We start from the raw sequence: 17,126 nt of genomic DNA on the forward strand, positions 1-17,126 counted from the left end.
TGGGAGACTTGAGAGAAGCCAACGCAGCTACAGGGAGAGCATATAGAGCAGATAGTTCCCATGGTGATTATCAAACCAAGGACCCCAACTCTTTAAGGCAGCAATGCTAGCCCCTGCACCACCATGTTTGTAATTTTTAGGGATGCAACGAATACAGGATTCGGCTTGGGATTCAGTCAGGATTCTCCTTTTTCAGCAGGAAACTTCACAAGGCAACTTCGGGCGACTTCAGAAATTGAAGCTCCGTGAGTGCATTGGCGCTGGCATTTTGTCATTTTAGCAGGCGGCAAGCAGGGGGAAGGCAGTTCGAGGAAGAGGCGATTAGTCGCCAGGCGACGCGACTAAATCTCCCCGAATCTGCTTGTGTTCTTGAACCCTAAGAATCCTCCACTGGTGGACTGAGATTTTGTTTGCATACATTTGGGCAGACATGTGGCTGGCTCACTGGTAGCTGGATGTCTCTACATAGATTCTATGTGATATATTCAGTATTGTCTTACCTGGAAATTTCCCCTTAGTGACTGACGAGCTTTAGTGATATTTTCTTCAGCTCTGTGTATATGAATCTATCTGCCTGTCATCTATATACCTATCCATTTATCTCATGTATCTATCATGTATCAATGTGCCCAACTCATTTTAACCTATTACTTTTTATCTCACAATTACTCAGTGGAGCTGCCGAGGCTTCCATAATGGGAGATTTATAAACTCCTTTCTCTTGTGCAATGCCAAGAGCATTTTTTACAACAGTCATGGTAGCCATCTTTTTCTCTAATAAGTATACTGGGATGCAGTGCTATTTAGTGGCATGTCCAAAGTATAAAGGGGCTTGTGGCGAAAACTGAACAAGGGTTTTAGCTTCAGTTCTGATTTATTTTAGATGTACAAGGTAGATACCATAGCACTGTACATTTGTCATTATATACAAAGATAGACTTAGCCAGTATACAGCATTATAAGAGAACTGCTTTCCTCATAAGGAGGGTAATAAACACTAGATAAATCAGGCCAACTTGCTGATACCTACAACTACTTCTAGATCCTTGTGACCAAGGGTTTCTTTCAATGGGCTTTTAAATGTAATTCATCCACGCATTCATCTAACCACCAACCAATCCGATTAGTTCATTGCCCAATCTTGCTCATCCATCCATTGAACCAAACAACCATTCCTGTATGTCCGTATGCGCATCCTCCATCTCTCTAACCAACCATCCAATCCTATCATTTTATCCAGCTAATGCTGTCTATAAATCCATACGATCTAACTAATTCTCATTCGTCTTTCCATTGGGCAAACCCTACTCTTAACTTTCTAATTGTTTGCCTTCCTCTTGTCATTTTCCTTCCAGCAACGTGAGAGTTAAAAGAGAGTTGTTTCCTCTGGAGGCCTCAGAACAAACTCTGCTCTGAGAGGATCACATTTCTGTCATCAATTTTGCATTTTACTCAGGAATCCTATTACAATATTTATTCAATATGTTTCATTACGGAGAGAATTTGCATTTGTTTAGATTTGCATGAGCAAGCCTCTCCACTGAGGGTCATTTATAACCTCTTTCTCTACACAATGACAGGTTTTACATGCCATGGGCTTAACCCTTGCTGTGGCATACCAAGGCACATATTTATAGCTGAAAGGGTGTATGTTCTGGCAGTATCCCATCTTAAAGGGATTTTTGTCATTATAAAGGGTGCCTTCTCTTCATTAAAGGGGTGGTTTACCTTTAAGGTAACTTTTAGTATGTTAAAGAATGGCCAATTCTAAGGAAAATTTCAATTATATATTTTTTTAATTATTTGCCTTTTTCTTCTGACTCTTTCCAGCTTTCAAATGGGGGTCACTGGCCGCTTCTAAAAACAAATGCTCTGTAAAGCTACAAATGTATTGCTATTGGTACTTTTTATTACTCTTTCTATTCAGGCCTCTCCTATTCATATTCCAGTCTGTTATTCAAATGAATGCTCAGGTACATTGGACCCCAGCAACCAGATGGCTGAAACTGCAAACTGGAGAGCTGCTGAATATAAAGCTAAATAACTCAAAAACCACAAATAATAAAAAGTGAAGACCAATTGCAAATTGTCTTTGTAATGCAGAAAATGACTTATTAAACATATAGACAGTAGGCCAAATTCAAAGTGACATTTCCATAAGTCTGGTTGGTTCTGGAAATTTGATCTGGAACTTCCCAAAAAGCCTAGCCCTGTTTCCTTCCAGTGATCTTTTCCTAAGGTGCCCATGATTGTTCAACTAGCCAGAAATCAAGAATAAGAAGAGATCATATTACTCAATTTTTGCACTAGTATGTGTTTTGGCTATACATATAAACATGATTTAACCATACCCAGAACATATATATGGTTTCTCTCTGTACCTTCTAGCCTTTCCCCCATATGTAATAAATGGCCCTAAGTTTGCCCAAGGGCAGTAACCCATAGCAACCAATAAGATGCTTGCTTTACAACATGTGACCCGTGAAATTCTACCTGCTGATTGGTTGGTCTGGGTTACTACTCCTGGGCAAACTTAGTGCCTTTTATTACATAACCCCCAATGTGTTTGTCTTTATGTCTGGCTGGTTTTCTCTAGATGTACACTATTGCTCCATGGCTATGGCTGGTACAGTTGAAACATTTAAGAACATTGTAGGTTTAAGGGGTCAAGCCAAGGGATCCCAAGGGTACTTTGTCGTTAACAACCCAAGTGCACAGATTTTCTATTGAATTTGAGCAGCCATTATAGGACCAACGGGCTACTCCTATTTAATTATCTATATGTTTCTGCCTTAGGGCAATGGCAAACAAAGGGTTATTAAGAGTTTTGTAGATCCTTCGACAAAAGGCTTAAAATCACCTCTATTCAGTTGGAATGGCAGTATTGGTAAATTTTATTGACAGGCAATTGTTATGTGAATATGTACTAGTCAGGAAAAGGAAATACTGGCACACAGAGCGTTTGCAGCAGGTAAACCTTGGTTTACCTGCTGCAAACGCTCTGTGTGCCAGTATTTCCTTTTCCTGATACATTTTGGAGGCTGCCGTGTCCTCTCATACTGAGCACCAAGCTACAATCGCCAAGGACTGTTGTGGGTGTGCGATCGCTCTATCTTGTTTCAGTAATATGTACTAGTCAACATTTTCGAGTGATACTTGCACCATGGGGAATGGGGGCCATTTTGAGCATTTTCACCCTAACCTGTGAAGCTACAAAACACCCTGATATCAACCCCATAATCGGTGACCTTGCTGATATCTGTATATCCTACACATGCTTCCTGCACATGTGGGTACTAATAGTCTCCTCGCCTCTTAATTAATTGAAAGAGCTCTGACAAACGCCAGGAATACTCAGACAGCACTTGCGAATGTTGTATTTTTACGCCTACTAAATAAACACGAGGCCTCGCCATCCAAGGGTGTTTAAAACCCAGGTGGAGCCCTGGAGACACACGCAATACCAGAGCTGGGTAAGACAATTGTGGCTTCCCTTCTCACATGTGTCAGTTCATTAAATAAGGCATTTGTCTAATGCCAGTGAAGAGGTTGACTGTACAGAACAGTATGTGGATATATTAATCGGGTAATTAAAATATCACTTGGCGTGTGTTTGAAAGGCTGCCAAATTTGTAGTTGCTACAGAGTCAGGTAATTAGGCTGAAACCTTTCCTACGGAGAATACAAATTGTTCTCTCTTCAAAACAAGAACATCACAGAGGCAGGATCAGAGTATGGAAAGAACAGGACTTTTTTTTTCTGTGCCACTACTTTGGTTTTTGTGAAAATTCAACAACCGAAGTGCAATGACTAATGCAGGTCGGGTTCTGTTTCTTCTGAACGTATATACGTGTATGCTGGGCAGAGCAATCCATCACATTATGCATTCCTGTCAAAATCCCAGCTCTGGAAATGTATGCAAGCAGTCGTTGCTGCAAGATGCATCTTCAGTCCATGTTGGTCCATGTGTCCACTGAACAAACCGTCAGTCATAGGAAAAAAAAACAGTCTGCCCGAGAGGCCACAGTTACCTGCATACGGACAGGAAAAAAATATTTGTCGCAATTTTCTTTGAAAGATTTTTATTGATGATTGGAATATAATTTGAATCCAACATTCCAAAATGTTGGTCCCCATTAGTAAAGCTGCCTGCATCAGAGCCGCCCAAGCAGTAATTATGCCCCAGGCCTCTGTGTCTTCTAGCACTCTCCTGGCTCTCTCTTCCTGCTGGAATCTCCTTTCTACACTACATCCCCTCTGTGCCAGTTGTTCATCACTCGGAACCACCTTTTCCTCACCCACTTGCACAGTTCAGATGATCACTTGCAAATTGATTTAACCATATAGAGCAGAGGTAGAAAGGTCTATGTGCCTTGGGTCCTAGCACCCCCTCATCATGCCTATATCTATGTACTATGATTATCTGTTGGATCAGGGATTAGGCAGGTCAATGTCATAACTACTGGGGTGGGGCCATGGAACATGCTGGGAATATGCAACACATGGTAGGGATGATGGTGGATAAACAGTGTTTGTGGTACCCTGTCCAATTACAATTACTACAATATCAAGAAATATTGACCATCTGACATCCCTGACAATATATCTACGTATATACCCTCCATGCCTGTTGCTAAGTAGAAGCTAATTTTTGGCAATGAGCAAACATCTGATCAATAAGCACCAGCTAGCCGTACAAATAGGAAAAAGGTATTGAAATGGAATGAAGAAACAGGACTTCAACATCATTTAACCGTTTTCATTTAATTTTCTTTCCAATGTCAACGTCTATTTCATTTCCATCAATACAGACAAGTCTTGCTCCTTTATAAACAGACAATGCTATTCTGCCAAAACCATCAAACTGTACTAAAGTCGAATTTAATTTCACTTTCTATAAATAATTGGGAACCCTTGAAGTCTGGTTTCATGATGTTATGTTGTTAACAAAAAGCCAAAGCACATTTATAATTTGCAAAGGAACTCAAGCTAAGCATCCACAAATCTGTCCCCAATGTGGAGTAGCACTGAACACAATACAAGTGCAAGCTCAGATGCAAGATAAAATATCCATGGAAAAACGTATGAAAAATTCAAAGAGAGCAGGTATAGCAGCACAGTGTTATAAACACATAGTATAGGAATGGCACAAACGTATTTCTTTCTTTATATGAAGACATTTATAGAGCGGCTTTTATTAAATATATATTGCTTGAGAGTCAAGAATTAGTTACGTGAGAAAAATTAAATCAGGATGAAAAGGAGAAATGGCGTTTGTGTTAATATGCTCATGGCACATTCTTCCCCTAGATGAGCAGTGGAGTAACTAGATGTTACTGGGCCTCACAGCAAATTTATTTTAGGACCTTCAACATATATAGAGGTTGCCCTGTTTTACCAATATATATGTTGAAAAGTTTCATTAATTAAAACCTCATGGGGCCCCTATACTTCCTGCCCCCCCTTGCAGCCGTAGGGTCTGCTTCCTCTATAGTTAGCACTGTAGGTGAGTGTATCAGACTGGGATGACTGGGGCCCACCTCTCCTGCCACAGAGGCCATCCTCCCCAACGCCTCCCTTCCAACCATCCATCATCACACCATGTACTTCCAAAGAGTGTGCTGTAAACTGAACCCTGAATCCCCAGCATACAGTAGACTTGTGGAAGGAAAGCCAACCCAAGATCCAGACCAGAGGTTACTGCTTACTTTCTGACTAGTACATTCTTTTAGATCTTATTATTTTCTACAAATAAAACATGGAGAGAAGAACAAAGTTTGAAAGTGGGCCTATGGTCTAAGGTTTTCTGGTTGGCCCTGGCTCCCCAGTTTGAGACTGGCTTAAACCCTATGCACGTAGCTCTGCTTCCTTCTCTAATTCTAGCCCTGCACATGAGGATCAGAAAGCAGGCGAATGGGATGTAGTGAGGCAGGAGAAGGTGGAGCAGGGAATGGATGATGGCTAGGCTTGCCTTGGATACATTCCAATTTTGGATTGACTCTGATTACTGTATCCTTTCTACACAAAGAGAAAAAGCCAGCATATGCCGACTTGCCCAGGTACTTGCCCCATGGCAAGTAAGAAACTTTGACCCTCTTTACCTCTTGCAATGGTTATTGGTTGTATTTTTGTATATATTCCATATATATCCCCTTCCCTTTCAAGTGTACATTTATATAGCATAGCCCAGTGTTTACAAATCACACCCTCTATCTCGACTTTATCTCGTTCAACCTCACAAGTTGTCACCACCAGTAGACAAAACCAAGCTCTAATTCTGTGTTTAGATCTTGCGGTGATGGCACCGGCTTCCATTTCCTTTGATGCGGTGATCTATGGGGTGTCGTTATTATGTAGTGTACCTTATTGCTTGTATAATGAAGGTTTGACACAATAACCACAACACAAAATTTGAATAATTAGCTTTCATTGTAAGTTACTCTTCTTCATCATCCTGTTCAGGGAAGGCATGTTGTTCCTGCCTATTGGAGAAGGGGGATTGTATTATAAAAACCTTGAATTAATGTCATGTAAACATTTACCTAGTTTGCACTCATCAAATTCTTGCCCCATTGCCAGAGCTCACCAGTATAAATACAGGGGTTTTCAGTGCCAAGCAGGGTTGCCAGGTTGGCGGTGTTCTAGTCAAATTGAGTTACTAATTTAAAGCCCAGGCGGGTTACTAGGCTACTTTTTGGGCCTTTGGCTGGTTTGTATGTTGGAAACCAGCCAAAGTGTTTTTCTTGCCCGAATGTGCCCAGCCTGCATCTCCCAATGCATGTTGGGTAATGTAGTTTTTTTTTAACAATTTTCAGACTGCCAAGTTTAATGTAAGACTACAATACCCAGCATGCAATGAGACTGACTTGTGTAGAAGTCAGAAGTTACCAGATTTTAGGCTCTGTACCCCAGTCTCTCATCACTCTTAAGCATGCTCAAATTTCAGACAATTTTAGGGCAAAAATCTGCTGGCCACCAAAATGTTTTACCAATATTTATTGAAATTGTATATGTATTGGGTCCTTATGTGGCCCCTATACCTCCAGGGCCCCCCTCTGTAGTTACGCCCCTGGTGATGGGTGAATCTGTCCCATTTTGCTTCATGGGAAAATTTGAAAAAGGTATATTTTCATATATATTGATTTATTTTTTCACTGCACATGTGCTATTTTTGCACTACTTTTTTAAGCCTCTTGGCTAGTTTTGGTCTGGTTTTGTAGCTGACTTTGGTTGGTTTGGAAAATTAGACCTGGCAACCCTGCCAAGCCCCAAACATGAACAGGCACTTAATATTTTTATATATGTCTACATGTCCTAAGTCTAACATGTTTTGTGTTGCGTGCAAGAAAAAACAATACACCGCTCTGCATCACAGTCATAGAATCCTCTTATTTGCAGTGTGTCCAGTGGAATCTTGGCAGCAATTGTTACTGGTAAATTCATTGCTGATTTCCCTGCTAGGGGTTGGGATGTCACTGTAATTAATAGAGCCCTTCGTGATCCGGCTCTGCTCTTCACCGGCGCAATTACTTCACTTTAATCACTGACAATGGGAGTAATGCTGCTGATAAATACACTGACCAAAGGCCCAGCCGCTGGGATTCCCGTCAGCTGTCTGTGACCTTGTTTGTATTTCCTTTGTCTCGTGCTACTGTATGAGAGAGAGACAGGGTGTCAGTGGCAAGCCATTCGTCTATCTGTCCTTCTATCTGTCATCTATTTATCTGTTTCCATGTAGCGCTTATCATTCACTATACTGTATATCTCTATCAGTCAGCCTGTCTGTTCTCTCTTTAACTACTTATTTACTTGTCTATGGTTTATAGACAGCCTTCAGTCACTCGTACTTTTTTATTTTTGTGCATTTTTTCCATTCCAAAACTGTAATAACACATAAAAACCACAGAAATGTGTTAAAACTTTCATAACCTGCTAAATTTTGTAAAATTAACATGTTTATTAGGGGGTGTGGCCACAAAATGGGCGTGGTCAAAAAATTGTCACCACACTCACGTGCGGCAAATCCTTTTGTCCCTTTTTCTGTTTCCAAAATGTTGGGAGGTATGATATAACCCTCCCTATAACTCCTCTTATTGCTCCATATAACCCTCCTATAACTCTTCCTATTGCTCCATATAACCCTCCCTATAACTCCTCTTATTGCTCCATATAACCCTCCTATAACTCTTCCTATTGCTCCATATAACCCTCCCCATAACTCCTCCTATTGCTCCATATATCCCTCTCTATAACTTCTTCTATTGCTCTATATAACCCTCCCTATAACTCCTCCTATTGCTCCATATAACCCTCCCTATAACTCCTCCTATTGCTCCATATAACCCTCCCTATAACTCCTCCTATTGCTCCATATAACCCTCCCTATAACTCCTCCTATTGCTCCATATAACCCTCCCTATAACTCCTCCTATTGCTCCATATAACCCTCCCTATAACTCCTCCCATTGCTCCATTTAAAACTCCCTATAACTCCTCCTATTGCTCCATATATAACCCTCCCTTTAACTTCTACTATTTGAATAGTAGAAAGGGGGTCATATTCCCAGTATAACCCTACCCCACAACCCAAACAATCCACCATATCCAACCATCCACAGGCACTTCTAAAGAGATCACCACATCATTAAATCTCGCAGTCGTGCCCCGCGGTTCCCCTGATATTTCTTTTTCTAATAAGCCGATCAGAGCAAGTAAAGCTGCATCTGTTATTTTAACGAATAAATTAGTTTGACTCTTAACTCAATAATTAAAACTGTTATGGCTTCCAGCCTACGGAGATAATGTACCATTATTATGGTCGTTTGTTTCAATTAAATTCTTGCTGGTTTAACAATAGCAGCTGGGCACCTGTGTGTGAGAAGCTATTACTCTGCTCAGAGAGAGACACATCCGTTCCACGCAAAGGAATCTCTGCGCCAGGGAATGCGTTATGGCTTGGGCCCCAGTTTTATGAAGATAAGTGAATTTGGATGAATACAGGGGAGATCACTGAGATTTTGACAAACATTCAGATACATAGAGTATTGTCAATAAAGGTAACTACAGACTGGGATTCAAAATTGGCCCTAGGATTTCAAGTGCACAGGGATCCACACAGCCCCTGACCAGCCCAATGAATAGTGTCCATGGCATCTTACAGCAGCATTTGACAGAATCTACAGATTGCCAGTCTGTTCTCCTTATCTAGCCAATGTATTCTTCCTCCAGTGGGTTGCAAGCAGGTGGCAGACCTAACACCCCCACCACACCTTCTATGTCCTCCCCCGCCCCATATCCCAACCCTCTCTGCCCACAGTCTACAAATTATAACCACAAGCCCACCCTCAGGTGATGTAAGAGATGGGTGCAGATTTATAATTCATGGTGGCACGAAGGTCCAGGTTGAGTCCAGGTTGTGGGTTGGTGGGTTAGGGTTGGCCATTAGTGGAAAATTTGTCCAGTTGACCACTTTCCACACAGAAGGCATATCGGACATTCTTACCTATACTGTGCTCAGGTTGGGAAAACAATGAGGTCAAAATGTCTAAAATGAGTTGCTATTAGGGTTGCCACGTGGCCGGTATTTTACTGGCCTGACCTGTAAAAATGATGGTTGATCCGAATGTATATAGGAAGGCCGGTATTTTTTTCCAGAAAAGGTGGCAACCTTAGTTGCTATACTAACTGTGTTCTACCAACGCAAGCACCCGAATGTGCCAAATGTGTGCCCTGCCATGGCAAGCAGGGTTTTTCCCACTACAGGGTACCAGTCACATTACCCTCTGTTCCACAGGCCTAACATTAACATTAATAACTGTAGTATCACTGGCTGTGATTGGTTGAACTAAAGCCTTTTCCAAGGCAGGTTAGGCAGAGGATCATTGTCCCTGCTCCATAATAATTACTTCTTCTGCTTTATTAATGCCGTGGAACCCCGCTCCCATAGCTTCTTCCGTAAGCTATAATAATCAATAATATTCCAGGACCCAATGCTATTAACAACTCTAATCAGTCATGTGCCACATGCTTTCCCTCACATCACCTCATTTTGTGGTTCAGTCAGGCTGCTAATGAGTCATTAATTGGCAATTAAAGACCTTGGTTTTATTGAGAAATAGGCACAGCGTCTGAGCTGTTCTATCAAAATCACCTTGTAAATGGACTTTATAGTTTTAATTTCTAATGCAAGCCTAACTGAGACTTGGTCAGGTCTTAGCTGATGTACGGTGAGCCCTGGTTATTAGTGTGAGCAGGGTGGGGGTGGAGGAGAAGAGGCAAGACTTGTAACAGTTTTGTTGGGTGCTTGTCAACCTTCGAAATGTGCCACAGGCCACCATCCATGATCTTGACCGAAAACAATATGGCAGCTGCCATATTTATTAATAAATAGAACTAATCCTGAATACTAAAATGCAGACATCTATAATGTGCAGTTACCGGCTACCCAGCTCACTTTAAATTAATTATTGTACAAAATGACAGGGGCACCCATCCGTACAAGTTTCAAATTAAGGCGGAACATTCTAATTACAATGGGAGACAGCGGGTGCAAAGTGACTATTATTTTCAGTCAAAGAAAATGAGCTGTTGGAATCGCCTTTCAGAGGGATTTTAAAAAGACACACTAAGTTATTTTACAAGGGGACATTAAGAAACATGGTGAATAAATGGAAATGATTAATAAACAGTTTCATTGGAGGAGTATCACAGCCATAGATGATGATGATGATTATGCCTATCAGTGCAGAATAATAACCGACAGGTGGGAGTTTACATTTTACTTCGTTTAAAATAAATTTCTTTTTCTTTAACCTCAACCCCCCCCCCCCCAAAAAAAAGAGATTAATTATACTGGGCTTCAGAAATTATATTTGATTCCAGGAATGTTTTTCTTCTACTGAGTAAAAGGAAAGCTAAAAGAAAAGTTGATCTCATAAGACTATGGTGGAGTGGTTTGGTAGTGGTGTTTAAGGGAGAGATTTGGAAAAGATGGTTTTGGCATGTGTAGAGCTCCAGTAACATGGGTTTCTGATCTAGGCTTGAGCTGAGATGTAGGCAGAAATGAGAACCAGAGGCCGACAATGCGATGTTGGGATGACATTAACTTTTACTGGTTTCTCCCTTCCATATTACATTATTATATTCCCTCTATAGCAGTGGTTGTTATTCTTTTTCAGTTTAAACCTCCCTTGCAGTTCCAACCTTTGGTCAGGGACCTCCTTAGTTCATAACAAGGTGCGGATATTGGAAAACATTGGCGTAACAGCCATTTGGTCATGATTTCCCTCAAGCTGGGCTTCCATGCGTATCTAGGAGAGCCAAGTAGGTGTTCTCCAGAAATCTCACCCACACTGGTCTTAAGGTTAAGGTCCATTCCAATAATTCAGACCCCCCCCCAATTTGTAGCTGATTGCCCTTATATTGCCCAGGATAAACCTTTATATCCATCCCCCATACACAAGATAGAAATGTACAATGGGAGTATAAACTTGCTAAATCATGAATGCAAAAAGGCAGTGGCTGGATTTTGATGTAACAGATACAGGTATGGGACCTGTTATCCAGAATGCTCGGGACCTGGGGCTTTCCTGATAACGAGTCTTTCAGTAATTTGGATCTTCATATTTCAAGTCTACTAGAAAATCATGTAAACATTGAATAAACCCAATAGGCTGGTTTTGCTTTCAATCAGGATTTATTATATCTTAGTTTGAATGAAGTACATGGTACTGTTCTATTATTACAGTGAAAAAAAGGAAATCACTTTTTCAACTTTAGTTTATTTGATTATAATGGAGTCTATGGGAGACACCCTTTCCGTAATTCAGTGCTTTCTGGATAATGGGTTTCCAGATAACCGATCCTATACCTGTACCTGTTAGATTTGTGTTTTTCTACCTCTATGCCCTATATCTCATGCACAGCATTTTCTTCTTTCAGATTCAGGAGCTGGTGCACTCAGAAGGATCATCATATGATCCCAATCATCAGGTTTCTCTGCTAAACCGCTCTGGAATGTTGCCCAGTCATATGAGTGGCCTCAGCCAATCACAGATGGTATCACAGATGGGAATGAGGAGTGCAGTCACTCATGGATCCCCTTCTCCGCCAGGCAGCAAATCAGCTACGCCCTCACCTTCTAGTTCCACCCAGGAGGAAGAGATTGAGTCTCATTATAAGGTAGATACACTCAGAGCCTAATACATGTAATACATAATTATACCTTAAGTTTCCTTAAGTGTGTTCTCTTTTCTGATCATTCTATTTAATAATTTCCTTCTGGAGGTTTATTGTATTCATTATCACAAGTATCAAGAATCAGTACATATGAGTATGTATACAGCTTTGTCTATTCTTCCCTTTAAAAAGATTCTTCTTGCCTCCAGGGTGCAGGAGAGAAACGACCTTCAAATGATCTAGGTAAAAAACCCAAGAGTCAGAAGAAAAAGAAGAAGAAAGACCCCAATGAGCCCCAGAAACCTGTTTCTGCGTATGCCCTGTTTTTTAGAGACACCCAGGCTGCCATTAAAGGACAGAATCCAAATGCTACGTTTGGCGATGTTTCTAAAATCGTGGCGTCCATGTGGGATAGCCTAGGCGAAGAGCAAAAGCAGGTGGGCAGTCATCTTTGTTTTGTGTCCATTTGTGTTGTCACTGGTTGCATTCAACAATATTGTATTAAATAGGAGTTTAAAATCTACAGATCCTTTCTACTATCTACTATCCTCTCATACTGGGAGTATACTCAATCTGATCATACCTCCATGTCTACTTTAGGCCTATAAAAGGAAGACTGAGGCAGCCAAGAAGGAATATCTGAAGGCCCTTGCAGCATACAGAGCCAGCCTCGTTTCTAAGGTAACTAATTCCAATATCATATCCATGCCCATCCTAAGGGATAGAAACTTGTAAATAGCAGCAAGTTATAGGGCACAGTATAACCATCATTCTATCTACATGGGAAAGACAGGACTATGTGATTCTTTCATTGATGTCTGGTTAAAAGAAGCAAGATATGGATAGTATGTAGGTAATATTGTAGCATGCCCTTTAAAATAGGAAAGGTAGTAATCACAGATCACAAGGTGGGTACTGGCAAGAGACATAATTATTGGTACCACTGCCTTGGTGAGTCCTTTGCAGATGCTCCTTCTCTGCATTTATTACAGTGACCAAGCCCAGAGTAGAATAAATTACTTATATTTCTGTACCTAGGAATGAGGCTTTTCACTCATCCAGGTCCTGATATATCCAGCTGATACAGCCTTACTGCTGATAGCTATACCGAGCAAAAATAATAAGCCAAGATCATGTAGGGCCATTTATCCAGACATTTATGGATAAACATTGGGTTAATGTTACATGTTGTAACAGTGTTCTGTTGAGGGTTTTACATAAGAAGAAGAAAAAAAAACATTGAGGTTTTGGGAGGATAAGCATGAGATTGGAAGAAAGTAAAGTTATCATTATAGGGGGCATGTTAAACCTACAATTGTAGTTATACCTTTATAGATGCTACAAGACGTAGTGGCCTACGTCTATTTATTTATATATCTACCCTGGCCCACCCATCTATGTGTGTGTGTGTGTGTATATATATATATACATATATATATATATATATATATATATATATATATATATATATATATATATATATATATATATACATACATATATATATAGTACCCCTTATTGTAAAAGAGTGCTTTTATACAGGGCATGGAACCCACGAGGTTACTTCTAATATACTCATATTTTCCAGCAAGGGGTACTTTATTTATTAAGTTATAGTGAGTCATGTGACAAAAATTACATCACTAAGCTCCGTTTATAACTGATGACATCACTAAGAGCCGTTTCTAAGGATATAATTTATAGGATATTCTTGGCTGATGCTGTAGTGTAGAGACCATTCACAGATACAATATTATTTCTTTCAACAGAGCTACAGCGAACAAGGAGAGACACAGAACTCACAGCAAAGCCAGGCCTCCAAAATGATCCTCCCAAAGCAATCTATGTACAATCTTCCCCCACAATCCTCCTCCCCCTACCCTGGTCTTGCCTCATTCTTGTCACCAACAGACCTTCAGAGCTACCGTGGACACCCCCATTCTGGCCTCTCCCGGACCCTCAATGCCAAATCCATGTTGCCCAGCATCAGTGCCTCCCCACCACCCCCTTTCCAAATTAGCCCTCCCCTTCACCAGCATCTGCGCCACCCTTCAAGCTCTCTTCTCAATCAGTCCCTCAACATGCAGCAAGTACCACAGCCTCCCATCATGTCACCTTCCATGGCACTGCAGTCACCCATGAGCTCCTCTCCCACAGGCCAACAGGTAAGTGCTGGTTTCTTCTGACCTTTCCTCCTGTAACCATGTCCTGTTATCATATTATATAAAACATAAGCCCCTCTTCATCCATTCACTTTCCAAGGAAAAGCGCGGCCAATTACAGACTTATGGTTCAGACACCAATAGTTAGCCACATGGGGCTATGACAGAGCAATCAATGAAGTCAAACACACCTACAGTGTATGTAAGGGGGTCATATATATATATATATATATATATTACTTCTTATAAACCCCACTTAATTAGTGATAATTGTGTTTGATTGTGTAAAAAGAACAAAAGAATAAAACAAATACCATGATAATCTTGTCCTGTTTATGTGGGACAGCTAATGGTTTATTCCACTTGGCTGGTTGGTCTTTCTTGCTAAATGTCCACTTAATATATATTCTAGAGCAGTGATCCCCAACCAGTAGCTCTTGCGCAACATGTTGCTCCCCAACCCCTTGGATGTTGCTCTCAGTGTCCTCAAAGCAGGGGCTTATTTCTGAATTCCAGGCTTGGAAGCAAGTTTTATTGCATAAAAATGTCAAGTATAATGCCAAGTAGAGCCTCTTGTAGGCTGCCAGTCCACATAGGGCTACCAATACCCAATCAAAGCCCGTATTTGGCACCCCAAGGTACTTTTTCATGTTTGTGTTGCTCCCCAACTCTTTTTACATTTGAATGTGGCTCACGGGTAAAAAAGGTTGGGGACCCCTGTTCTAGAGAGTATGTGAATACAAGCACCATATATCCAGCAGAATTATGTATACAGCATTCCTTTGTCCTTGCCTCACACTGCCCTCTTGAATCATCCTTTTTCTCAATCCTCCCAGCCTCTCTCACTTTTTTTGTTTTTTCTCCAAACTCAAATAGTTTTCTCATTGACCCACAGGACTTTTCCCATCTCCCATCTGAATTTCAGAGCAGCGTAGGCCCTCGATCCCCAACATCCTCCAACCCACCTGGGAACCCAGAGTGGGAGAATGAATTTCCCAACAGAGAGTGCGGGATCAATCCCTGCAGGTAAGTGTCCATCTTTTTCTATAGAACAATATTTATAAATATATTAACTACTGTAATGTAACTCTCTTCTAAGGATATTATAAGGGGTTCTGTGACCATATAAAGGCACAAGGCTACAAGGCTGAGTCATACAGGGAACTGTGATTATCACTCCTTTATTATAAGGGATATTGTACCCCTACTGTATATTATATAGTGAATAAAGTACCCCCTCTTGTAAAATATAAGGATATTATAAGTTACCGAGGAGTTTCATGACTATATAAAAACACGAGGCTGAAGGCCGAGTGTTTTTATACAGGTCATGGAACTCCGAGGTAACTTCTAATATCCTCATATTTTGCAACTGGGGGTACTTTATTTATTATAATACACAACTTTAAGTGAGTCATGTGACAGAAATGACATCAGAACTCACTGGAGCTCATTTATCAACACTGGGCAAATTTGCCCACGGGCAGTTACCTATAGCAACCAATCAGTGATTAGCTTTTTGAAGCCAGATGCAAGGAGAACAATGAATGCAGCAATCTGATTGGTTGCCATGGGTTACTGCCCATGGGCAAATTTGCCCAGTGTTGATAAATGACCCCCACTGTTTATAACTGATGACACCAGAACTCACCGTTTATAAGGATATAATTTACAAGATATTTATAGCTTTTGTGTATTATAAGGATAGTAGAAGTCACTGAGGGGTTCTGTGACCATATTAAGGCACAAGGCTGCAGGCTGAGTTATACAGGGAACTCTTGAGTATCACTCATGTATTATAAGGGATAATGTACCCCCTACTGTAAATTATAAGGATATTAGAAGTCACTGAGGGGTTCTGTGACCATATTAAGGCACAAGGCTGCAGGCTGAGTTATACAGGGAACTCTTGAGTATCACTCATGTATTATAAAGGATCATATGTATCCCCTACTGGAAATGATAAGGCTGTTAGTCAAACTTGGTCACATGACTTTACAAAATCAAAAGTCCAGAAATCAAAAGTGTTATGTAGTTAAAATCGCAAGCGTTGCTTAAAATGCATTTCTGCAAATGTCTAGCTCTCCTCACGATGCAAAATCATTCGCTGGTGAATATTACATCACTAATTTTTGCTAACAAAAGTTAACCTTAACACCAGCTCTGTAGTTTTGTTAAATATTTTGTCACAAAATAAAAATGCTTTGCGACTGCGAAATTTTATTACATACACTGCACACTGCAAAAATCAATTGTTGGCAAACTTTTCAAGGAAGTTGTTGAGGTCTGAAATCAGTCAAAATCTAAACATTTTTGTGAACATTTTTTGTGCTAATGAAACATATTACATTTCCACAAAATAGTTTCATACAAGTCCTCTAACTCCTTGTTGGCTTCCAATTTTCTTTACAAGTGGGTACAAAGATTTCTGTGGCTCCTGACATAAGCACTTATGACATCATGAACTGATGACATCAGTTCTCTTTCAGAGGTGTACAATACTGGATATCCATAGCTTTTGTGTATCATAAATTATTTCACTGCTACAGCAGCATAGAATTTCATTGCCTATAATATTGACATGTTTGTTTTACTGTAGTGCATAATTATTTAGTGTTCTTAATCATTGCAGTAGGTCTATTAAGTTCATTATTTGTCCATCTTGTCTCCATTCTTAAGCTTCTCCAGTTTGCTTTAGAAAGGGAAAAATCCCTTCTTGATCTTGAGTGCTATCAGTTTTGGGGTGGAGGCTCACTTTTAAGGCCAATGACACATGGGGCAATTTGG

At 40.5% G+C, this 17,126-nt stretch overlaps 1 protein-coding gene across 3 annotated transcripts in view; it reads left to right on the forward strand.

Moving 5' to 3' along the window:
* tox2.S (TOX high mobility group box family member 2 S homeolog) overlaps window positions 1-17,126 on the forward strand; it is a 74,456-nt gene that overhangs the window by 54,483 nt on the left and 2,847 nt on the right. For 2 of the 3 annotated variants that reach the window (XM_018238456.2, XM_041578262.1), the window contains exons 4-8: window positions 11,941-12,180; window positions 12,387-12,614; window positions 12,778-12,858; window positions 13,947-14,342; window positions 15,235-15,365. In XM_018238456.2, the coding sequence (XP_018093945.1) occupies window positions 11,941-12,180; window positions 12,387-12,614; window positions 12,778-12,858; window positions 13,947-14,342; window positions 15,235-15,365 (1,076 nt within the window). The remainder of the gene's footprint in view (window positions 1-11,940; window positions 12,181-12,386; window positions 12,615-12,777; window positions 12,859-13,946; window positions 14,343-15,234; window positions 15,366-17,126) is intronic. The other variant, XM_018238457.2, reaches the window with a different exon arrangement.

The sequence above is a fragment of the Xenopus laevis genome, chromosome 9_10S (assembly GCF_017654675.1).
Source record: "Xenopus laevis strain J_2021 chromosome 9_10S, Xenopus_laevis_v10.1, whole genome shotgun sequence".
In the NCBI taxonomy this organism is placed as follows: domain Eukaryota; kingdom Metazoa; phylum Chordata; class Amphibia; order Anura; family Pipidae; genus Xenopus; species Xenopus laevis.